The sequence below is a fragment of the Macaca fascicularis genome, chromosome 7 (assembly GCF_037993035.2).
Source record: "Macaca fascicularis isolate 582-1 chromosome 7, T2T-MFA8v1.1".
In the NCBI taxonomy this organism is placed as follows: Eukaryota; Metazoa; Chordata; class Mammalia; order Primates; family Cercopithecidae; genus Macaca; species Macaca fascicularis.
In genome coordinates, this window is record NC_088381.1 from 69,351,458 (window position 1) to 69,375,129 (window position 23,672).

General features: G+C 46.9%; 2 protein-coding genes across 12 annotated transcripts in view; one reads left to right on the forward strand and one right to left on the reverse strand.

Annotated features, from left to right (window-relative positions):
- Nucleotides 1-50: 50 nt before the first annotated feature.
- WDR73 (WD repeat domain 73) lies at nucleotides 51-11,869 on the forward strand. Its single transcript, XM_005560396.4, has 8 exons — nucleotides 51-101; nucleotides 636-703; nucleotides 1,572-1,660; nucleotides 6,379-6,467; nucleotides 7,039-7,103; nucleotides 8,636-8,800; nucleotides 9,148-9,513; nucleotides 11,251-11,869. The coding sequence occupies exons 1-8, from the start codon at nucleotides 61-63 to the stop codon at nucleotides 11,484-11,486; spliced, it is 1,119 nt and encodes a 372-aa protein (XP_005560453.3). The 5' UTR covers nucleotides 51-60; the 3' UTR covers nucleotides 11,487-11,869.
- Nucleotides 1,311-23,672, reverse strand: part of ZSCAN2 (zinc finger and SCAN domain containing 2) — a 61,191-nt gene continuing 38,829 nt past the window's right edge. For 2 of the 11 annotated variants that reach the window (XR_012415316.1, XR_012415314.1), the window contains exons 3-7: nucleotides 23,074-23,359; nucleotides 20,184-20,272; nucleotides 19,122-19,244; nucleotides 16,118-16,225; nucleotides 13,123-15,476 (exon numbers count right to left, since the gene is read on the reverse strand). The gene's annotated coding sequence lies outside the window, so the exon portion shown is untranslated. Of the gene's footprint in view, nucleotides 1,412-8,279; nucleotides 8,337-13,122; nucleotides 15,477-16,117; nucleotides 16,226-19,121; nucleotides 19,245-20,183; nucleotides 20,273-23,073; nucleotides 23,400-23,672 lie in introns of those variants that run through there. The other 9 variants (XR_001492265.3, XR_001492264.3, XR_010588242.1 and 6 more) reach the window with 7 other exon arrangements.

The window sequence follows — 23,672 nt, forward strand, 5'->3', positions numbered from 1 at the left end:
AGAGCCGCGCGGCCCCGAAGGCTCTGAGGCGGAAGTGAGACGCAGGAAGCGGCGGTTGCCATGGATCCTGAGGAGGACTGGCTGGTGGAATCCTTGCGCTTGTAAATCATGCGGGGTTGGGAGACTGGAGCTGGGCCCGAATCTGGCCTGGCGGGCGGATGGGTGCAGGTGGAGGCACGTTGCAGATCCTGGTGCACAGTGGGCCAGCTGTGGCCTCGGGGCTCGCGGCGGCGGAGGACTCCGCCTGGGCCTAGGCCCCCATCTTTAGGAAATGGCTCCTTACTGCGTGCGCGTGTTGTGAGATTACTAGTGAGAGCCTGGCTTGTGAAGAAGCAGTGCCCAGTTAGTTTGCGCCAGCCTCTGAGTTCAGCTCAGAACACAGATGACCTCATTGATTCCTCATGTCAACCTTGGGAAATCTGGGTACCCTGGGAGGTCCACACATGAGGACAGAGGCTCAGGGACATCAACAGACTGGCCTGGTCCCAGAAACAGGGAGTAAAATGCGAAGCAAACTCGGTCCCACGTCTTCCTGACTCCAGAGCTTGGGCCACTGAACCATGCGGCTGCCATCTTGGAGTTATCTGAGCTGTGAAGTGCTGTGCATCGTGTGATTTTATGTCCCTTTTGTGCAGGTACCAGGATTTCTATGCATTCGACCTCTCAGGAGCCACTCGAGTCCTTGAATGGATTGATGACAAAGGTGGTATACCTTCTTGGCCCTGAAGGAGAGGGAATTTCACTCCTGAGCTGGGTTTCAGGAGCTAAGCCTAGAGGGACCCAACCCACTCTTCTGGGCACCTGAGAGTCACTTGTAGCAATTTGATGCCCCATCAGCACTAATATTCCTTTTATTAAGATCTTTGACTGGGAGCAGTGGTTCACGCCTGTAATCCCAGCATTTTGGGAGGCCGAGGTGGGCAGATCACCTGAGGTCAGGAGATCGAGACCAGTCTGGCCAACATGGTGAAACCCCGTCTCTACTAAAAATACAAAAATTAGCTGGGCGAGGCTGCACCATCAGCCTCTCCTGGGGAGGCTGAGGCAGGAGAATCACTTGAACCCAGGAGGTGGAGGTTGCAGTGAGCCAAGATCATGACACTGCATTCCAGTGTGGCTTACAGTGAGACTGTCTAAAAAAAAAAAAAAAAAAAAACTTCAGGCTGGGCACTTCGGGAGGCTGAGGCAGCGGGCAGACTGCTTGATTCCAGGAGTTTGAGACCAACCTGAGCAAGGAAACCCTGTCTCTACAAAAATTACAAAAATTAGCCGAGCATGGTGGCCCACGCCTATAATTTCAGCTACTCCGAAGGCTGTGATGGGAGGATCACTTGAGCCTGGGAGGTTGAGGCTGCAGTGAGCTGTGATCAGACCACTGCACTCCAGCCTGGCTGACCCGGCGAGACCTTGTCTGAAAAAAAAAGAAAACCAGATACTCAATTCCTCCATACAAGGCTGCACACTGAAGGAATTTATCCTTACTTTGGGGGATTGGGTGGAGTTTATAGACCTATCCATGGTCTGCAATCTTTCTAACAATTTGTCACAGCTACCTCTGCTTCTTTTTCCAGGAGTCTTTGTTGCTGGCTATGAAAGCCTGAAAAAGAATGAAATTCTTCATCTGAAATTACCGCTCAGACTTTCTGTAAAGGAAAACAAGGTAACTTGAAATATAAATGCTGAGTATGTCGACATTTATTTATTTATTAAATATTTGTGGTGCTCCTGTTATCTACCATGTATTGTCCTGGATACTGGAAAGACAGCAAGCGCTAGGCCTGCCCTTTTAGTCTAATAGAGGGAGGCAGATATGCACAGAGATCAATGCTGTAGAATGTCTCGTGGTTTACAGAGGGCTATCAGAGGAAGAGGTGGGTTATACTTTATCAGAAATAGATTTAGGGAGTGATTAAGGATATAGAGGGCAGTTGAAATGCTCAGAGTGGTTCAAGTCACCTAGTGAATGTGTGGTATGTAAGGAGTGAGGAGAATATAGTGAGGACAGAAACTCAGGGAACACATTTAAAGGATGAGTACAGGAAGATGAACCCCCAAAGAATGCTAAGAAAGAATAGCCTCTGAGGTAGGGGAATCTCAGGAAAGGTCAATGTTTCTGAAGCCAAGAGAAGAGAACTTCTCAAGAAGAAAAGAGTTAGTAGCTGTCTAGAATTCCAATAAAATCATTCAGATGAGGAATTGAAGGCCAGGCACAGTGGCTCACGCCTGTAATCCCAGCACTTTGGGAGGCCGAAGTTGGGCGGATCACAAGGTCAGGAGTTCGGGACCACCCTGACCAACATGGTGAAACCCCATCTCTACTAAAAATACAAAAATTAGCCAGGTGTGGTGGCCTGCGCCTGTAATCACAGCTACTCAGGAGGCTGAGGCAGGAGAATCGCTTGAACCTGGGAGGTGGAGGTTGTAGTGAGCTGAGATCATGCCATTGCACTCCAGCCTGGGCAGCAGAGCAAGACTCTATCTCAAAAACAAAACAAAACAAAAATCATTCAGATGAGGAATTGAAGAGTTCATTCATAAGACTGGCAATTGGGAAGCTCTTGGTGACCTCTGCTACAGGATTTTTGCTGGTGGTGGTTAGGCCCAAAGACTAAAAATGAAGAGGAAGCAGAGTCAGGAAATGTAGGGAGGGAAGAAGCTAAAGCAGCAACTAGTTGGAAACACAGATCTGAGGGAAGGTTTCCTAAACACAGAGGCTTGAGCAGAGTTACAAGTTGTGGGAAAGTAACCCTCGAAGAGGGAGAGGGTGAAAATGAGGGAATATCACAGGGAACATGCTCCTGCTTCCAGGAATAGAAGATGAGGATAGATCAGGAGTCCAGGGGATGCTATTAGTCATCAGAGGACAAGGGAGGAGTGAGGCATACAGGCAGATGACCTTGTAGGGCCACGTAGGGGCAGGAATTGGAGTGTTTGCTCCTGAATTCCTTTTTGTGTGAGACAAGGGCTTGCTCTGTCACCCAGGCTGGAGTGCAGTGGTGCAATCCTGGCTCACTACAGCCTCAACCTCCCATGCTCAAGTGATCCTCCCGCCTCAGCCTCCCGAGTAGCTGGGACTACAGGCATGCACCACCATGCTTGGCGAATTGTTAATTTTTTTTGTAGAGATGAGGTCTCGCAATGTTGGCCAGGCTGGTCTCGAACACCTGGCTTCAAGTGATCCACCTGCCTCGGCCTCCCAAAGTGCTGGGATTACTGGCATGAGCCATCACTCCTGGCCCCACATTTCTTTTTTTTTTTTTTTTTTTTTGAGACAGGATCTCACTCTGTCACCTAGGCTGTAATGCAGTGGCGTGATCTCAGCTCACTGCAGCGTCTGCCTCCTGGGCTCAAGCCATCCTCCCACTTCAGGATCCCAAGTAGTTGGGACCACAGGCATGTGCCACCACACCAGGTTAGCTTTTGTATTTTTTGGTAGAGACAGAATCTTGCCAGGTTACCCAGGCTGGTCTCGAACTCCTGAGCTCAAGCAATCCTCCTGCCTCCCAAAGTGCTGGGATTGCAGGTGTGAACCACTGCACCTGGCCTTTTTTGTTTTGTTTTGTTTTTAAATTATTTAATGAAATAAGAAACAATCCGAGCGTGGTGGCTCATGCCTGTAATCCCAGCACTTTGGGAGCAGGAGACTGAGGTGGGCAGATCACTTGAGGCCAGAAGTTCAAGACCAGCCTGGCCAACATGGTGAAACACCATCTCTATTAAAAATAAATAAAATTCGGCCAGGCACATGGCTCACGCCTGTAATCCCAACAGTTTGGGAGGGTGAGGCGGGCGGATCATGAGGTCAGGAGTTTGAGACCAGCCTGGCCAATGTGGTGAAACCCCATCTCTACTAATAATACAAAAATTAGCCGGGTGTGGTAGCATGCCTGTAGTCCCAGCTACGCGGGAGGCTGAGGCAGAAGAATCGCTTGAACCCGGGAGGTGGAGGTTGCAGTGAGCCAAGATCACACCACTGCATCCAGCCTGGGTGACAGAGCAAGACTCTGTCTCAAAAAAAAAAAAAAGAAAAAAAAAATTAGCTGGGTGTGGTGGTCTATGCCTTTAATCCCAGCTACTCAAGGGTGGCTGAGGCACCAGAGAATCCCTTAAACCCAGGAGGCAGAGGTTGCAGTAACCTGAGATGGCGTCACTGCACTCCAGCCTAGGTAACAGAGTGACACTCTGTCTCACAAAAATAAGTAAATAAATTTATCTTAGGGCATCACCATGGTATGAAGTTGGGTCGAATTGTTTAGAATAGAAGAGGCCGAGAGGCTAGACAAGGACATAGAAAAACACTGCTCAGCCTGGGAGAGGCTAGATCCCATGCAGATGTGGCCCAGTTTTTATCATAGCCTGAGGACCACCCTACCAGGGCCATTAGGAGTGCTGGCTAAAATGCATATTCCTAGCATACTTCCCAAACATACTGAATTAGAATCTCAAGAGAGAAAGCTCAGGAAAAATGCCAAGTTTGTAGATGGACATGGTGGCTCACGCCTATAATCCCAGCACTTTTTGAAGCTGAGGCGGCAGACTGCTTGATACCAGGAGTTCAAGTCCAGCCTGGACAACATGGCAAGTCTGTCTCTTCACAAAATTTAAAAAGTTAAAAAAGACCAGGCATGGTGGGTCATGCCTGTAATCTCAGCACTTTGGGAGGCTGAGGCAGGCGGATCACCTAAGGTTGGGAGCTCAAGACCAGCCTGGGCAACTTGGCGAAAACCCATCTCTACTAAAAATACAAAAATTAAATGGGTGTGGTGGTGCACACCTGTAGTCCCAGCTACTCAGGAGGCTGAGGCAGGAGAATAGCTTAAACTGGGGAGACGGAGGTTGCAGTGAGCTGAGATCACGCCACTGCCCTCCAGCCTGGGGTACAGAGTGACACTCTCTGTCTCAAAAAAAAGTTTAAAAAAAAAAAAAGCCAAATTTGTACTCATAAAACCCAGAGGCTACAGAAGCTATCATCTTCCCCATCTCCAGTCAGGCTCACTTCTCACAGCGAGGCTCAGTCTGGGTGAACCCCTGACTCAAGCCTGACTGGAGATGGGGAAGATGATAGCTTCTGTAGCCTCTGGGTTTTATGAGTACAAATTTGGCTTTTTTTTTTTTTAAACTTTTTTTTGAGACAGAGAGTGTCACTCTGTACCCCAGGCTGGAGGGCAGTGGCGTGATCTCAGCTCACTGCAACCTCCGTCTCCCCAGTTTAAGCTATTCTCCTGCCTCAGCCTCCTGAGTAGCTGGGACTACAGGTGTGCACCACCACACCCATTTAATTTTTGTATTTTTAGTAGAGATGGGTTTTCGCCAAGTTGCCCAGGCTGGTCTTGAGCTCCCAACCTTAGGTGATCCGCCTGCCTCAGCCTCCCAAAGTGCTGAGATTACAGGCATGACCCACCATGCCTGGTCTTTTTTAACTTTTTAAATTTTGTGAAGAGACAGACTTGCCATGTTGTCCAGGCTGGACTTGAACTCCTGGTATCAAGCAGTCTGCCGCCTCAGCTTCAAAAAGTGCTGGGATTATAGGCGTGAGCCACCATGTCCATCTACAAACTTGGCATTTTTCCTGAGGTATTAAGTTGTGAATTTGAACCAAAGTCTCTCTAGCCCAAGTCCATACTGTTGGCCACTAGCCTCTACTATCTCCATGTAAGGAACGAGAAGCAAGGGAAAAGGAGGTGGCCTGCTCACCACCAGGTTTGCCTTGTTTCTTCTATGGCCACCTCCTTTTCCCTTGCCTCTCGTTCCTTACATGGAGATAGTAGAGGCTAGTGGCCAACAGTATGGACTTGGGCTAGAGAGACTTTGGTTCAAATTCACAACTTAATACCTGCATGACCTTAGAAAAGTGGCTGAAGCTCCTTGTGCCTTAATTGTGTCATTTGTACAATAGGGATAATTATAGTACCTGTATCATAGGAGGTTGTAAGAATTAAATGTGATAAAGCCCTAAACACTGCGCCTGACACAGTGAACACTGATAAGTTGTCATTGTTAATTTTTATTGTTAGAGGAATCCACCTGGTTTCCAGCAGGAGAATGGAGGGAGAAATGGGGATGTGTCCACTGCTTTCTTTGATGAAGCTGTTAAGCTTCTCTGGCTTCTCTAGGAAGGCCTGGAGTATAATGCTTGTGCTGTAGTAAAAGGGGCTAGTGAAAGGCTAGAAGGGTTTTGGATGTGCAAAGGAAAAAGGAAGCTGTATGTGTAGGCAGCTGAGACCAACATTGCCAAATACCAGCACACCAACGCCCTGTCACCAGCTGAGTGGCTTCCATGGCCTCCTGCCAGGCTGGGACCTGACTCCTGACTTAAGAGTTCCTCTGAAATGTTCATTTGAAGAACTGGCTCTGATTGGCTACTCCTTTGTATTGTAGGGCTTATTCCCAGAAAGAGATTTCAAAGTGCGCCATGGAGGATTTTCAGACAGGTCTATCTTTGATCTAAAGCACGTGCCACATACCAGGTATGGTCAATTCTGTGATCCAGACCATCCACGCAGGATGGGATGCCTGAGGGGTATTCTGCCTCCTCGTCTCCATTCCCACCCCCTCAGCACACGGGCACATGTGAGTACACAAGTGCGTGCACACAGATACGCCCAGATTTAGAATACAAAGAAACCACTGCTGTGGCTTCATAGCCCCCCAGAACCCTTTGACTATTTTAAGAAATAGGTCTACCGGAGTTGCTCCAGGGAATAGAAACGGGACAGAAGGATGCTCTTCTGTTGCTCTTGGGTGATAATTGCTTAGTTGGGAGAGGCTAAGAGTCTCTGGGTCAGGTTGTGTTTGGCCCCATACTGGTGTCCTCTCTAGGTTACCATCATGACACATGGAAGCTTAGGCTCAGTCTCCCTAAAGTGGACTGAGCCTGCCTCTTATCTGTGAAGTGAGGGTGGTTGGCCTTGATGATCTTGCAGTAAGATTTCCTGATACGGGAAGTGGAGTCCCAAGCTAAGTGGGCTGGAGAGGGGAAGGGACCTGTGTGGATAAGCTCCCCATGGTCTGGACTGATTTTCTGTTTATTCTGAATAGATTGCTGGTGACTAGTGGCCTTCCAGGTTGTTATCTGCAGGTGTGGCAAGTTGCAGAGGACAGTGGTGAGTGAATTTGACTTGATGGGGTTTGGGGTTCTAGGAAAGTGTGACTCATACACTCCTGTCCCCTAATCTGAGCCAGTTAAGAAGTAGACCCAGGCTAGGGACAGTCTCATGCCTGTAATCCTAGCACTTTGGGAAGCTGAGCTGGGTGGATCACTTGAGTTCAGGAGTTCAAGACCACCCTGTACAACATGGTGAAACCCATTTCTATTACAAATAAAAAAAATTAGTCGGGCGTGGTGGTAGGCACCTGTAATCCCAGCTACTGGGGAGGCTGAGGCAGGAGAATCGCTTGAACCCGGGAGGTAGAGATTGCAGTGAGCCGAGATCATGCCACTGCACTCCAGCCTGGGCAACAAGAGCAAAACTCTGTCTCCAAAAAAAAAAAAAGAAGTAGACTCAAAGCCAGGTGCAGTATCTACTTTAATGCAGACAAGATGAATTAGCAACCACGACATGACATCCAAGCCCCAAATGGAGCTTCCTGTAACCTGCTCCTGGAATTGAGTTCATCCAGAGAACTACTGTCCCTAGGCAGGGGCAGTGGCAAGGGCAGAGCTAAGGCTGCTCAAGTGAGCTCACCTCTTTGGCAGCATTAAGCATATATTAAGAGAAGCCTCAGATGTAGAATACAGAGAGGAGAACCTGCCTGTTAACCTAGCGGGTGGAGACAACCAAATAAAAACTAAAACTTGGCTGGGTGCGGTGACTCATGCCTGTAATCCCAGCACTTTGGGAGGCCGAGGTAGGTGGGTCGCCTGACCAGGAGTTTGAGCCCAGCCTGAGCAACGTGGCGAAACCCCATCTCTACTAAAAATACAAAAAAATTAGCTGGGCATGAGGGTACACATCTATAATTCCAGCTACTCAGGAGGCTGAGGCAGGAGAATTGCTTGAACCTGAGAGGTGGAGGCTGCAGTGAGCTGAGATTGTGCCACTGGACTCCAGCCTGGGCAACAGAGTGAGACTCTGTCTCAAAAAAACAAAAGAACCAAAACAAAACTTGACTCAAAGCCAAGGATGTTCCATTCAGTGTAAAAAAGATGTGGACTTTCTTGTCCACCTTACAAGACAATGACATCTGTAACGTGACCTGTACTTGCTAGGCTTTAGCAAGTCACTCGAGGTCATGGAACATGTTTTTTAAGAAATAACATCAGTTCACGAATTCTGTACCTGTGACTTGTCGCTGAAGGTGTGACATCAGCAGCGTGTTCATTCCTTTTCTTCTACCTGTTCTCCACAAAAATATAAAAAGCCAGAATTGCTTTTTGGGTTTTCAGATGGCATTATCTTCTATTTGCAAAAAACAGTTTATAAGACAAATAATAAAGAAATTGAAATGTTTCTGATGGTTTCAAAAATGTAAACATGAGTCAGAGTGGTTATGTCTCAACATCATCTCTTGCCAACCGGCAGCTCCTTTTCTTTCTTGACCTTCTAAATGTACAGGGGATGACAGCTGGCTGGCCTGTCATGTTTCAAACCTTCATTAAAGTTCTGGATTTTAGCCTCTTTTCGTTTTCCCCTAGATGTCATTAAAGCTGTCAGCACCATTGGTGTGCATGAGAAAGAGCAGAGTCTCTGGCCTAGGGTGGCTGTCTTCACCTCAGTGGCACCTAGAGTCCTCCATGGGGCGAGACTCCGCAGTCTGCAGGTCGTTGATCTGGAATCCCGGAAGACCACGTACACCTCAGGTATTGTGGTACTTTGCCCCTTGCTGGCTGCTCCAGCCAGCATCACCCCCCAGCCCAACTCAGCCACTATGGAAACTGAGTTCAACCCTGTGTGCCAGGTGTTGGGGATACAAGGTGAATAAGAGGTGAGCCCTGGCCTCAAAAGGCTCCCATGCTGGGGCAGGATTAGGCAGTCCCAGGGACCAGCACCCAACCAGCCGAGCAGACAATGGCAAGATGAGTGGGAAGGGAGATGTGATTTATTCTGCCTGGGACTGGTGGAAAGGGACCTGTGACCAGCCAGCCCTGCCAGATTGCCAGATCCATCTGCCTTCAGCTGCTTGTCTCCTTTGCTCTTGGTCTTCCAGATGTCAGTGACAGTGAGGAGCTGAGTAGCCTGCAGGTCCTAGATGCAGACACCTTTGCCTTCTGCTGTGCTTCGGGCCGGCTGGGGCTTGTTGACACCCGCCAGAAGTGGGCACCGTTGGAGAATCGCAGCCCTGGCCCTGGGTCTGGTGGAGAGAGATGGTGTGCCGAAGTTGGGAGCAGGGGCCAGGGCCCTGGGCCCAGCATTGCCAGCCTTGGCTCAGATGGGCATCTTTGTCTTCTTGACCCCCGGGATCTCTGCCATCCTGTGAGCTCAGTCCAGTGCCCAGTATCCATACCTAGCCCTGACCCAGAGCTGCTACGAGTGACTTGGGCCCCAAGCCTGAAGAATTGCTTGGCCATCTCAGGTACTACCGAGCAGGATTTTGTCTGTTATCTGATCTCTTTCTTTCAGGGGACTGTTGCGTGCTCAGGAAGGAGCCTCCAGCAACATGATAAACCTGACTCCAGAAGTTAAAGTTGCTCACAGAGAAATTCGAACTCTCCAGGTTCTTCAGTGGCAGGCCTTTTCCCCCACTGGCTACTAAACTTCCACACACTGGCAGCAGGCCTTTCCTAGCCTAGCAGGAATTCAGGTCTTAGGTTGGTGGAGGGGCCTGCAGACAGTAAGACACTGAGACAGACATAGGGCTGGGTCAGAAAGAAGAGGGGACAGTGGCTAACATGGTGAAACCCTGTCTCTACTAAAAATACAAAAAATTAGCTGGGCACGGTGGCGGGCGCCTGTAGTCCCAGCTACTCAGGAGGCTGAGGCAGGAGAATGGTGTGAACCCGGGAGGCGGAGCTTGCAGTGAGCTGAGATTGCGCCACGGCACTCCAGCCTGGGCGACAAAGAGAGACTCCGTCCCAAAAAGAAAAAAAAAAAAAGAGAAGCGGGGACAGGACCTCAAGGGTACTTCTCAGCCTACTTACCTTTTGAAATGTAGCAAGCTGGCCAGGCGCGGTGGCTCACGCCTATAATCCCAGCACTTTGGGAGGTCGAGGCAGGTGGATCACAAGGTCAGGAGATCGAGACCATCCTGGCCAACATGGTGAAACCCTGTCTCTACTAAAATAAAAAAAATTAGCCAGGTGTGATGGTGCACACCTGTAGTCCCAGCTACTCGGGAGCCTGAGGCAGGGGAATCACTTGAACCCGGGAGTCGGAGGTTGCAGTCAGCTGACATCACGCCACTTTGCTCCAGACTGGCGACAGAGCAACACTCTGCCTCAAAAAAAAAAAAAAGTAGTAAGCCAGTTAGGTCAGCAGGCTCCTGGGTCTGGTCTGGTGGCATCTAGTTGCTTGGGTACTTAATGTGGGTAGCTAAAAGCCAAAAGGAGGGATCTGTTGAGACAGGTGGGGGTTGAAAAAAATCATTGAGAGCAAGAAAGGATGATTAGAAATGCCAGGATCCAGAAAGAATAGAAAAGCCAAGCTCAGGTAGAGGGGCTGGCTCTTCAGTAACAGGAAGATGGCAGGATGGGATGAGTGTGCGTGCAGCTAGATTGTGCAGGGACGTGAGGGTATTTCTCTCCAAAGGCTTCTGTTTCCCTCACTGAGTAGGAGACAAGGCTATCTGCTGAGAGGGACCCAGAGGTAGGGGATTGGAATCTGGGGCAACTTGCAAAGGTTTGAAGAAGTCTCTTAAGCCTCAGTTTCCTGGGGAAAATAACAGTATCTGTGTCACACAGTTCTGAGGATTAAAAGAGGTAATACTTGTCCAGAATTAGCCTTCAAGCCTCACGCATAACAGGTGCACAACGATGCCCATGGTTACATGCCCCAGGGAGTCATCAGCTGCCAACACTGAGGGCAGATGCTACTTGCCCATGGTTAGCCTTTAAGTGCCTTGATTCCTCATCCAATAGCCTGTTTTGGTACCACAGAGCAAATTATTAAAAGTATTTTAGGGGCTGGGTGCAGTGGCTCATGCCTGTAATCCTAGCACCTTGGGAGGCTGAGATGGGAGGATTGTTTGAGGCCAGGAGTTCAAGACCAGCCTGGTCAATGTGGTGAAACCCCATCTCTATTAAAAAAAGAAAGAAAATTATTTTAAAATAAAATTAGGGATTCATTGTCAAGCCTCTCTTTTCTATATTCTCAGGTTTTGATGGTACAGTCCAGGTCTATGATGCCACATCTTGGAATGGAACGCAGAGCCAAGTAGAACCTCTCTTCACTCACAGAGGTCACGTCTTCCTAGATGGAAGCAGGACGGACCCTGCTCCTTTGGTCACCACCCACACCTGGCACCCCTGCAGACCAAGGACTTTGTTATCAGCAACCAATGATGCCTCTTTGCATGTGTGGGATTGGGTGGACCTTTGTGCCCCCTGCTGACACCAGCATCTTTCCATCCAGGCCTCTAGAAAGGGGAGGAGCTGCTGTAGTAGCAAGGCTACTGATGTAGGACTCAAGTGACTGCCAGTCCCTGTTACCAGCTGTGTGGCCTTGGGCAAGTACACCAGCGTCACTTAGCCTCAGGTTCCTTATCTGTAAAATGAGGATAGTAAGAACTACCTCGTAGTGATATTGTGAAGGTTAGAAGAAATGCATGGTGTAACTACTTAGTAGCTACTGTTACATCTAGGAGTGTAAAATGGCAGTGTTTTGTCCCTGTCTTCACACTAGCATAGGAAGAATCAAAAGAGCTAACAAACATGCTTTGCGAATTTTTTTAAAGAAAAAAATGTAGAGGGGCCAATAAACATAAAAAAATCCCAGCCCTAGTAGCAATTAAGGAAATAGCAAAACAAGATTTCTGCTCATCTTGAGTGGTTCTCATGGGTACACAGGTGCACTTTCCCACACTTGTCCCCCCAAGTGACTAGGTTCAAGGGACATTTGCTTTTGGTGGCCCCACAAACATTTCCTTTTGAGGGCCCATAGTGAATATTAAAGTGTGCTGGACATGGTGGCTCATACCTGTAATCCCAGCACTTTTGGAGGCTGAGGTGGGCAGATTGCTTGAGCTGAGGAGTAGACCAGCCTGGGCAACATAGCAAGATCCTGTCCCTTAAAAAAAAAAAAAAATTGGCTGGGCATGGTGGCTCATGCCTGTAATCCCAGCAATGTAGGCAGCCAAGAAAGGTGGATTACTTGAGTCCAAGAGTTCGAGACCAGACTGAGTAACATGGTGAAACCCTGTCTCTACTAAAAATAGAAAAATTAGCTGGGTGTGGTGGTGTGAGCCTGTAGTCCCAACTACTCAAGAGGCTGAGGTGGGAGGATTGCCTGAGCCTGGCAGGTGGAGTTTTCAGTGAGCTGTGACCATGCCACTGTATTCCAGCCTGGGCAACAGAGTGAGACCCTGTCACATACACACACACACAATAGGTGATAAGGTTAAATAAGTTGTTCACTCTGTCAGCATCTATTAAGCCCTTCCCATGTGCAACACTAACTACATGCTAGAAATACATAAATGAGAGGCTTCCTAAGGTGGCTGAATTATTATTATTATTATTATTTTTGTAGAAATGGAGTCTTGCTCTGTCGCCCAGGCTTGCGTGCAGTGGCGTGATCTCGGCTCACTGCAACCTCCACCTCCTGGGTTCAAGCAATTCTCCTGCCTTAGCCTCCCAAATAGCTGGGACTACAGGTGCATGCTGCCACACCCAGCTAATTTCTTTTGTATTTTAGTAGAGACAGGGTTTCACCGTGTTGCCCAGGCTGGTCTCAAACTCTTGAGCTCAGGCAATCCACCCACCTTGGCCTCCCAAAGTGCTAGGATAACAGGTGTGAGCCACCGTGCCCGGTCAAAGGTAATTCTTAAAGAAAAAAAGAATGTCATGCCACAGCCCATCAGTGACTTTTGACAGATATTTGAGTAAGCTCTTTTCCAAAAACACGACTCATGACTTAATCAGATTATTTCATGAATCTAATTGGTATACTCATAGTATGTGTAAATTGTGCTTTGTTTTGCAATTCTAGAAAGTTGTGGGAAAAAAGTTTAAACACACAAAAAGAACCATTTTCAGAGGTAGAAACTGTATTCCATTTATTTCTAAATCCCATTTGTTCTGTACATGAGTCCTTCCAGGGTCTCTGTTCGGCTCTTAGAGAGAGGCTCAAATCCACAGGAACCTGTTGGCCTACACGTAGACTCTTCCCCAGGATCTGGAGACCCCAGCCCTGAGGACACCTGAGCATAGACAGGAACTAGTGCGCTTGAAGAAGGTGATAGAGAGGTAAGCTCTCCAACTAGGACACTTCTTAATGCCACGGTTCCTAGTTACTGCTCTGGACATATACAGAAAAGGCTTTTTGTACTTCATTATTCTGGCTCACAACCTTCTAGACCCAGTCTCACATTTTTAGGATACAGTATGAGCTGTAAGGCTCTACTGCAAGCGCTGTTGCGCATTTAAAGCAATCCTGCCACACAAATTCTACTTAGATTGAATTGTAAAATTGCTGGTTTTGTAGACCAAAACAGCAATCTTGTAAGGTTCAACCCAATACATTGAGAGGAGGAGTAAGTTATGGTTAAAAAGCCAACCTCTAGTGTTGGAACTATTATTCTCCTTTCCCTTCCTCCAAAGGATTAAGTATATAGAATGCTTTCCTCTCAATTGATGCCAAGTCAATCCTAAGAAAAGGCATTTGGGGAAATGTAGACATGTTCTGAGCCCCAGTCCTCTCAGAGAACAATAGACCTTTACGATTTCCTTTAGTTAATAAACCCATGTCTAGCTGCCAGGTGCTTAGAACAGCCCACAGCTGACCCAACCATCATTAACATCATCAGTGCAGTAGTGCAGAGCCGCCTCTGTCCTTGAGGGAGGGTCTCAGAGACAAGAATCTCACCCCATTGCCAAACTGAAAGTTAAGGCACAGAATCACAGTGAAGACTCACTGAGATGGTGACATAATCAAATTCAGAAGTAGTCTCTGAAGACTCTGGAAACTGACTTGTCTCAACAGCACAAATAAGAAAACCCTGACTGCTATTTCATAAGCCAAGTGAGTGTTTAGTGAGAGAGAGAAAAGTCTGTCAGACTGAAATCTTAATTTTCTCTTTATCTCATGTGAGTGATGTGGTAGAGAATCAAGGGCAAGACAAACCCTTTCTTGGGATAGATTTCCTACTGTTTTCAGCCTCAATGCTTTAAAAACATTTCTTCTACATTTAGGGAACATTTAGAGTCTCCCATGTGGGTTCTCTGATGTGCACTAAAATGTGAACTATTGTTGAATCACCTCCCACATTCACTACATTCATAGGGGCTTTTTTCTTTTCTTTTCTTTCTTGAGATGGAGTCTTGCTCTGTCACCAGGTTGGGATGCAGTGGTACGATCTCGGCTCACTGTAACCTACGACTTCCTGGTTCAAGCAATTCTCCTGCCTCAGCCTCCCAAGTAGCTGTAATTACAGGCACACACCACCATGTCCGGCTAATTTTTGTATTTTTGGTAGAGACGGGGTTTCACCATGTTGGTCAGAATGGTGTTAATCTCCTGACCTTGCAGTTCACCCACCTTGGCCTCCCGAAGTGCTGGGATTACAGGTGTGAGCCACCGCGCCCAGCCAGGGGTTTTCTCCTGTGTGAATTTGCTGCTGTATAATGAGACTTGAGCTCTGATTAAAGCTTTTCCCACATTCCCCGCATTTACAGGGTCTCCAGTGTGAATTCATAGGTGGGTAATGAGGTTTGAGTGGTCACTGAAACCTTTCCCACATTCCAGATAGGGTTTCTCTCCTGTGTGGATCCTTTGATGGCTGGTGGGGGTGGAGCTCTTTCTGAACTTTTTTGCACACTCTGGGCACTGGAAGGGTTTCTCACCAGTGTGCATTCGCCAGTGTACACTGAGGTGTGAGCTACTGATGAAACTTTTTCCACACTCACTACACTTACGAGGTTTCTCTTCTGTATGGATTCTCTGGTGTGTAATGAGGCTTGAGCTCTGGGTAAAGCTCTTCCAGCACTCTCCACATTTGTAGGGCTTCTTCCCAATGTGGATTCTCTAGTGTGCTGTAAGGTTAGAATGATCACTGAAGCCTTTCCCACATTCAAAGTACCCAGATTTATCAGATCCCTTAAATTCCAACAAAATGACAGCCCCACCAGGGAGGGGAAGGTCATCTTAAGGATGAGAAATTCATCCCTCTAATAATCTAAGGTTGACTCTAGTTTTAATTTGGGGTTTTCCATGTTTATTTTTTCTATTAACCAGGCTAAGTGATAATTAATTGTAGTTAAAATTCAGGTCAAGCATGGTGGTTCATGTCTGTAATCCCAGTACTTTGGGAGGCTGCGGTGGGAGGATGGCTTGAGTCCAGGAGGAGTTCGAGATCAGCCTGGGCAACATGGTGAGCCCCTGTCTCTAAAAAAACAGAAAAGAAAAAGAAAAAGATTTTTATTAAAAAAACCTAAATAAATTCAAATAGAAATTTAAAGATAGATCAGGCACAGTGGCTCAGACCTGTAATCCCAGCACTTTGTGGGGGCCAAGGCGGGTGGATCACCCTGAGGTTAGTAGTGCAAGACCAGCCTGGCCAACATGGTGAAACCCTGTCTCTACTAAAAATACAAAAATTAGACAGGCATGGTGGTGGCGCGCCTATAATCCCCGCTACTCGGGAGGGTGAGGCAGGAGAATTGCTTGAACCTGGGAGGTAAAGGCTGCAGTGAACCAAGATTGTGCCACTGCACTCCAGCCTGGGACTCCGTCTCAAAAAAAAAAAAGAAACAGAAATTTAAAGATAAAATCATAAACACTCACAATTCAGTTATACCTTTTTTCAAGGTAACTAAAGTTCAAACTTAGGGGAACAGGCTTTCCTGGGTGCCACCTGCTTCTCTGTTCTTTTCCCTACTCCTGTGCTTTCCACACCACAGAATAGTAAACTGGGAGCACTGAGCACCTGGTTCCCCTCTCAGCCCTTGCCCAGTGCTGGCTTGTCCGAGTTTAGAATCCCAGGGCTGACTTTGTTGGTGGAATGCTAGCTCCTACTCATTTCCCACCTGCACTGGATGTTTTCTGAATCTCCTTGAAGTCCTGGAGAACTTCATTCCAAAGCTCTTCACTTTTCTGCAGCCTTGTGACCCCATCTGGCTGGGGAACTGTAAGTCCTGTTCAAGGAAAAGCAGGAGGGGACATCATCATAATTATAATGATAATAATGAAAACTAACATTTGCCGAGTGCTAATACTGTGTCAGGATCCTCATAATAGCCCAAGGAGGTAGAAACCATCATATGTCCACTGTCCAGATGAGAAAATGGAGGCTAAGGGTGTTTAACGAGGTTGCCCAAGAACAACAAGCCTTTTAAATGGCAGACTGTTGTATATAATCTATGCAGTGTTCACATCTATGGAACACTTTATTTTAAATTATTTTAATAATAACATTATTATTTTTCAACTGAGTCTGGGTCTCACTCTGTTGCCCAGGCTGGAATGCAGTGGCATGATCACAGCTCACTGCAGCCTCCAACTCCCGGGCTCAAGTGATTCTCCTGCCCCAGCCTCCCGAGCAGCTGGGACTACAGGCATGCGCCACCATGCCTGGCTTATAGGGCACTTTAGATGGAAACAAATGACTGGAACTTTTAACTCCTACCTTTCTCTCCTCTGTTCCTGTAATGTTGTTACTAAAGGCAAGAAGGGAGACTCCTTGGCTATAGGCAGAGCAAGAGCCTCAAAGTGGTCTTTGTGAGCCACCCTGGACTACTGGTTCAGTATAGGGTTGAGTCAAGCAATATTTGAGGACAGGATAGAAACAGTATTCCCTTAAAGTTGCCACCAATTTTTCCCCAAATGAGGCCATTCCAGACCTAAATTAGTCATAGCAGAGCCAGGACAATAATCACATCTGATTCTGAGCCTGAATGCTTCCCACAGGACTGCAGTGCTCCCACTGCTCTGAGGTCCACTGTGGGGGAGAGTTGCCACTGGGATTCTACCTCAAGGCCTGGGGACCAAGGCTCCAGGATTCTTCTTGAGACTCCACTACTTCATTACCATCCCACCACATTTTCTAGTGCTATGCCCTGGTTCCCTTTGGAATCCTCTCAATCCTGAAGACGGCCTCCTACCACCTCTAAGGCATCAAAGGTGTTAGCAAGTGCCCAAGCACTCATCAGGGCATCCATCTCATCATAGAAGGCACTGGTGCCTGGTATGTAGGTGCTCCTGGCTTTGCAGTAGTTGGTCAGGAGGTTTTTGAACCGATAGCAACATTGCTCCAGGGTTCACATGAAGCCATGCTCTTGTAGCTGCTCAGCCATAATCTGGTACACCTGGTGGTTTCAATGGCTGATGCGGAGTTTTTCATGGATCCAGGCCTTTTAGAATTCCCAGAAAAACCTTGGTTTCCTTGTATCCCCAGTGCACTTTTGCCACCTTCTCATCCTCCAGGACCTGCCACTCCAGCTAGCTCCAGGTCTTGGCTTTCTCCAGATTAGCACCTGGCCAGACTTGACTCTCACCCCAGCCACTGAGCAGTCTTTCACATTCTCCTTTTCTCCAGAATGTGAAGATCTAGACTCTGCGGGTTTTCCTCCTACTCCATGTGGGAGTTCACTTTGGGCCTATGGATTGGAAAATCTGTTTGCAGGCACACAAAAGGGAGATGTGATGGGTTTCTCCAGAATGTGAAGATCTAGACTCTGTGGGTTTTCCTCCTACTCCATGTGGGAGTTCATTTTGGGCCTATGGATTGGAAAATCTGTTTGCAGGCACACAAAAGGGAGATGTAATGGTTTGGTAAATCTAATTCCAACCATTTTATGTGCCAGGGAGAAGAGAGAGTAATTTTTTTTTTTTTTTGAGATAGAGTCTCGCTGTGACACCCAAGCTGGGGTGCAATGCACAATCTCGGCTCACTGCAACCTCCGTCTCCTGGATTCAAGCGATTCTCCAGCCTCAGCCTCTCGAGTAGCTGGGATTACAGGTACACGATGTCATGCCTGGCTAATTTTTGTATTTTTAGTAGAGACAGGGTTTCACCATGTTGGCCAGGCTGGTCTTGAACTCCTGATCTTAGGTGATCTGCCTGCCTCAGCCTCCCAAAGTGCTGGGATTACAGGCATGAACCACCGGCCCAGCTGATAGTAATTTTTTTTTTTAAAGTCTGAGGGGGTTCTTGGGAAAGCTCAGTGAAAAGAACAATTAGAAAAAAAATTCAGGCCCAAATGCACAACTATGTATCTGTGTTCACCTATCTTAAATAAAATTCAGACACATACCTAAACTGACCATCTCCCTAAAATGAGCTTTCCTTTCTGGGTCAAGAAACTCATCCTTGGTGAAACTGACTATGGTATTGGCTTTCTTTTGAGTAAGATTTGAGGAAAAAATAGATTTGAAACATTCAACCCAGGGGGAAAGGGTGGGAGCAAGGGGGTGAGGGATAAAAGACTACACACTGGGTACAGACTGAGGGATAAAAGACTGCACATTGGGGCCCTGCGGTGGCTCAGGCCTGTAATCCCCGCACTTTGAGAAGCTGAGGCAGGCAGATCAGGAGTTCAAGACCAGCCTGACCAACATGGTGAAACCCCATCTCTACTAAAAAAAAATACAAAAATTAGCTGGGCGTGGTGGCACATCTCTGTAATCCCAGCTACTCGGGAGGCTGAAGCAGGAGAATCACTTGAACCCGGGAAGCAGACATTGCAGTGAGCCAAGATTGTACCACTCCACTCCAGCCTGGGTGATAGAGTGAGACTCAGTCTCAAACAAAAAGAAAAAAAAAAAGACTACACATTGGGTACAGACTTGATGGATAAAAAAGACTACCCTTGGGTGATGGGTGCACCAAAATCTCAGAAGTCACCATTGAACTTTTCCACGTACCCAAACATCACTTGTTCCCCAAAAACTACTGAAATAAAAGTTTAAAAAAAATAAATAAGAACAGACATAGGGGAAAAGAAAAAAAAATTCAACCTGAAAAAGGTCTGGAGTACAGAAACTCGATAGCTAACTTTGACTATGGAAAAAAAAAAAAAAGGGCATTCTTACCCAGCGTGACCTCATTTTCAGAATTCTGCTGAGTTATTTCTAGGTGGTTCTTCTGTCCAGATTCTGGATCCCTCCACGCTCCTAGGAGATATATACAGCCGAATCACCAGGTGTGGCTAACTCCTGAGGAAACGTAACACTCCCTCTCAAACACATGGCCTCGGAACAAAATGCCTCTCTAATGCCTCAATCAGGGCAAGTGACAAAACAGAAGAAACGAAACAGTGATTATTTTAGCTCTTAAATGCAATAAAGGGGGCAGGAAGAGAGAGAGAAAAGAAACAAGCTGACATTTATTAAACACCTATACACTGAGCCAGAAGCTTCTCAGACTTGCCCAGAGTTACAGAGCGAGTCCAGGGTGTGCCTGGGAATTCAACTCGAGGCTGTTGGACTCTGAAGCTTTTGGTTTTTGTTTTTTTTCCTCCACTACACAATACTGCATGCCATGTGAGCAATATCCCGACACAGAATGAAGTAACGAGTATCTTTAAGGCAAACAAGCACATCACTAGAATCTGATGATTTCAGGGTCAAAGAAAAGAATAATTTTAATGTAATCCCTCATTACCACAGCCGTGGCACTGGCCTCATATGGGTAAGGAGATTTGGGCAAACTTTTGCAGGCTGATGAAATTTTGGAGCCTAAATTTTAAATTTCTGGGCCTCCCTGCTGGGTAAAATTCTTTCGGAATTTCTGAGCGGCTTTAGTTGGTTGCAGGAGCCCCACTCTGGTAGTAAAAGGTGACCTGAAGGGGGTTGGGGGCTAGGGGAGGGAAAGCATTACAAGAAATACCTAATGTAGACGATGGGTTGATGGGTGCAGCAAACCACCATGACACGTATATACCTACGTAACAAACCTGCACGTTCTGCACATGTACCCCAAAACTTAAAAGTATAATTAAAAATATAGAGAAAAATTTAAAAATATCCGTAAAGACAAATGACTTAATAGTTTTCCCAAAAGGAGAAAACTGAGCTGTGCCTCAAGAGTTATATTTCTATTTAAAAAAAAAGAGAGAGAAAAGGTGACCTGTATAAGAGAAATGGCTGACTCACCTGGGAGTTGCTCACTATCTCCTCGCCACCCTGCTCTTTTCTGCAGGAATTCTCAGAGCCAGAAGATCAGTGGTAACAACACACTTCAGCTGGGGGAAGAAAAAGGAGGCATTAGAGTACATGGCTCTCGGCTCCTATTGGGGACTAGCCCAACTGGGTTCAGACACAGAACAGCCTTTCCTCCTCCTCTTAGTATCTGCTTTGTCCTATCAAAGGAAGGTTGGTGAAAAACCAAAATGAAACATTTCTAAGATGGAAGTTTTAGGTCTTCCTCTCCATATCCATCTAGGTACTGACTGTCAGGGTTTTATGATTTTGTTTTTCAGGTTTTTTGTTTTTTGTGTTTTTTTTTGAGACAGGGCCTCCCTTTGTCACCCAGGCTGGAGTGCAGTGGCACGATCTTGGCCTCAACCTCCTAGGCTCAGGTGATCCTCCCACTTCAGCCTTCCTGAGTAGCTGGGACTACAGGTGCCTGCCACCATGCCCAGCTAATTTTTTTTTTTTTTTTTTTTTTGTATTTTCAGAGCAGACAGAGTTTCACCATATTGCCCAGGTTCATCTCGAACTCCTGGGCTCAAGCAATCCATCCACCTCGGCTTCCAAAGTACTGGAATTACAAGCACGAGCCACCACAACTGGCCTTGTTTTTCCGTTTTGATAAACACCTGAGTCATCTAAATTGGTTTGGGGACACTGAACTGTTTTAAGGATTACTGCACCTTAGTTTAACCCTACCCTTTGCCCTTCCCACCAACCAGACCTAAAATCTGTCTCCAGCTGTAACCTACTGGGGCCAGTAATCTCTGACTCACATAAGGAAATGTGCCACAGGCTCCCCTATGTTGTTTTACAAAACATGCCAACCGAGGTCCTTCTTCACTTTGGAGGTGCCCATTTAGGATCTCAGAGATTCATGCAGTCAGCCTGAGCTCCACATACCAATCTTCCAAGTAGAAGGGAGCTGTACCTTCTACCCCACTTTCTGCACTCAGTACTTCTATGCCCTCCCCACAGAAGGGTACTTCCTTCCTCCCCACGCTGCTACTACTTTTTTTTTTAATCTGATTTTGGACTTTTTTTTTCTTCTAAGCTAAACATCTTTCAGTACAGGTAAGAAGGCTGGCATCACATCTGGGAAATGCCTTAACAGATATCTGAGGAGTTACTGCACATTAAGTTGGTAACAACACACTTCGGTTTCAATGTGTACATAATCTCCCCTTGATGCTCTTCAGTAGAGATGAGGTTCTTGTCTGTAGATCAAATAAATCACCGTATTAGGAAAAAACATAACAGCAAATTTGGAAGTATAATCAATTTAAGGAGAAGCAAAGGAAAAGACTTAGTAATGGGGCATTATTGTCTACACCTAGAGGATACATTATCTGAAAGCTTAAGAAAGCCCTTATCTTAGGAACCTGAAGCTGAGGATAATCTCAAGTTCACTTAGTGCCAGTCACTTTAGTTTTTAAAAAAATTTAACTTAAACCCCAGCCTAGGCAACATGGCGAAACCCAATCTCTACTAAAAATACAAAAATTAGCCAGGCATGGTGGTGTGTGCCTACAGTCCCAGCTAGTTGTGAGGCTGAGGTGGGAGGATTGCTTGAACCTGGGAGGCAGGGGTTGTAGTGAGCCAAGAATGCACCACTGCACTCCAGCCTGGGTAACAGAGCAAGACTCTGAAAAAAAAAAAAAAAAAAAATTACCTCTTCTTATTGTGTCTTTTTCCTTGTAAGACATTAACTAAAAGTTATTGGTAGTAAATGGTGACCGTTTTACAATTGGGTTTCATTACTGACAAAGTCAAAACAAGCAGTAGGCCGAGCCCGGTGGCTCAAGCCTGTAATCCCAGCACTTTGAGGCCGAGACGGGCGGATCACGAGGTCAGGAGATCCAGGCCATCCTGGCTAACACGGTGAAACCCGTCTCTACTGAAAAAAAAATACAAAAAAGTAGCCGGGCGAGGTGGCGGGCGCCTGTAGTCCCAGCTACTCGGGAGGCTGAGGCAGGAGAATGGCGTAAACCGGGGAGGCGGAGCTTGCAGTGAGCTGAGATCCCGCCACTGCACTCCAGCCTGGGCGACAGAGCAAGGCTCTGTCTCAAAAAAAAAAAAAAAAAACAAGCAGTAATCTTTAAGAGTTCAAATTAGTGTAAGATAGAAAGGACTACAAAACAATCTGATTTTTCAGGTGTAATTAAAGTGCTCCTTATTTTAAGTAAAATAAAATTAATAATCAGTCACTGGCAACAATCATTATTAAGAGGTCTTTTAGGGCAAAATTTAATAGTACAAAGAGGTTTACAAAAATAGATCGATGTTATTTTGAGGAATACTGTAATTTTTTTCTCAATTCAGTTTTGATAAATTATACCTAATCATAGAAAAATGATCCCAATTCGAACTTGATATAAAAAAAAGGAGAGATGAAATTAACTCAGCTAGGTAACAGATCTGGCAAAATATAAGAATGAAAAAAATTGTACGCAGGGCACTTATTTCATATCCAGAGGTAAAAACATTTTCAATTAGTAGCCTATCTTCTTCCTGTAAGCAATCACAGATCCTAAGTTGATCATGCAGTACAAAGCCACAGCAGTCAAAACCTTCTGTTTGATGCAACACACAAAGTTGTTTGTTTCCTTATTAAAATGCGAACTGGTTGTCTATTTTTCTTTATCCCATTTATTCGTATTCACAAATTAACAAATAGCGTCAACAATTATTGTAGGTGAAGTGGGATATTGCTGGATCAAAGGCTCTATAAGACGTCTTTACTGACTGAATCTGAAGGTTTATTGAGTTCAACACTCACACCTTTTTCACCTGTTAGATATTTTACTTTAGCTCGTGCTTTCTCATGTGCATCAAAATACCAGTTATTGCGTACCTTGTTGTACTTCATGAGGGTTGCGACGGTCAGACCAGAAAAACAGCAGTCTATCAAAGTTGGGTTCAATGTCAGCAAACTAGGCTTTGCCTCCGTGACCGAGGACACCCTCGCTGCCCTGGCACACTAACTTGTACTTCTTCCAGTCCTGAGGCTGGTGCTCCTTGCAGCAGTAGGAAGGGCGGCTGTAGAGCAGCAGGTTCTCCATCTTCCCCCACAGCTCGCAGTACTGCCAGTCTCACTCGGCTCGCGGGCCCGCAGCTGTCATTGGCCATGGCGAAGGCAGCTGAGCAGAAGAGGTGGCGGCCCGACGGCCTCGTCCGAGGCTGGGGAGCGGGGAGAGAGATAGGGGCCGTTACTGCGCCATGTACCTGCTACCCTTGGCTCAGGGAGGCCGGCACCCAGCGCCCTCGGCCCAGCCGCTTCCGAGTCCTAGGCTCCCGCGCAGCGCCGGCGGCCGCCTCAGCGCCTCATCGCCACCGTGGGTTGAGAGAACGCGGCCTGTGCGGCAAACCGCAACCTGGACTTGGGCGCGCGGGCCTGGGGTGCGCAAGACCGGGCCTGGGGTGCGCAAGACCGGTCCCCTCGGCCGCCTCAGC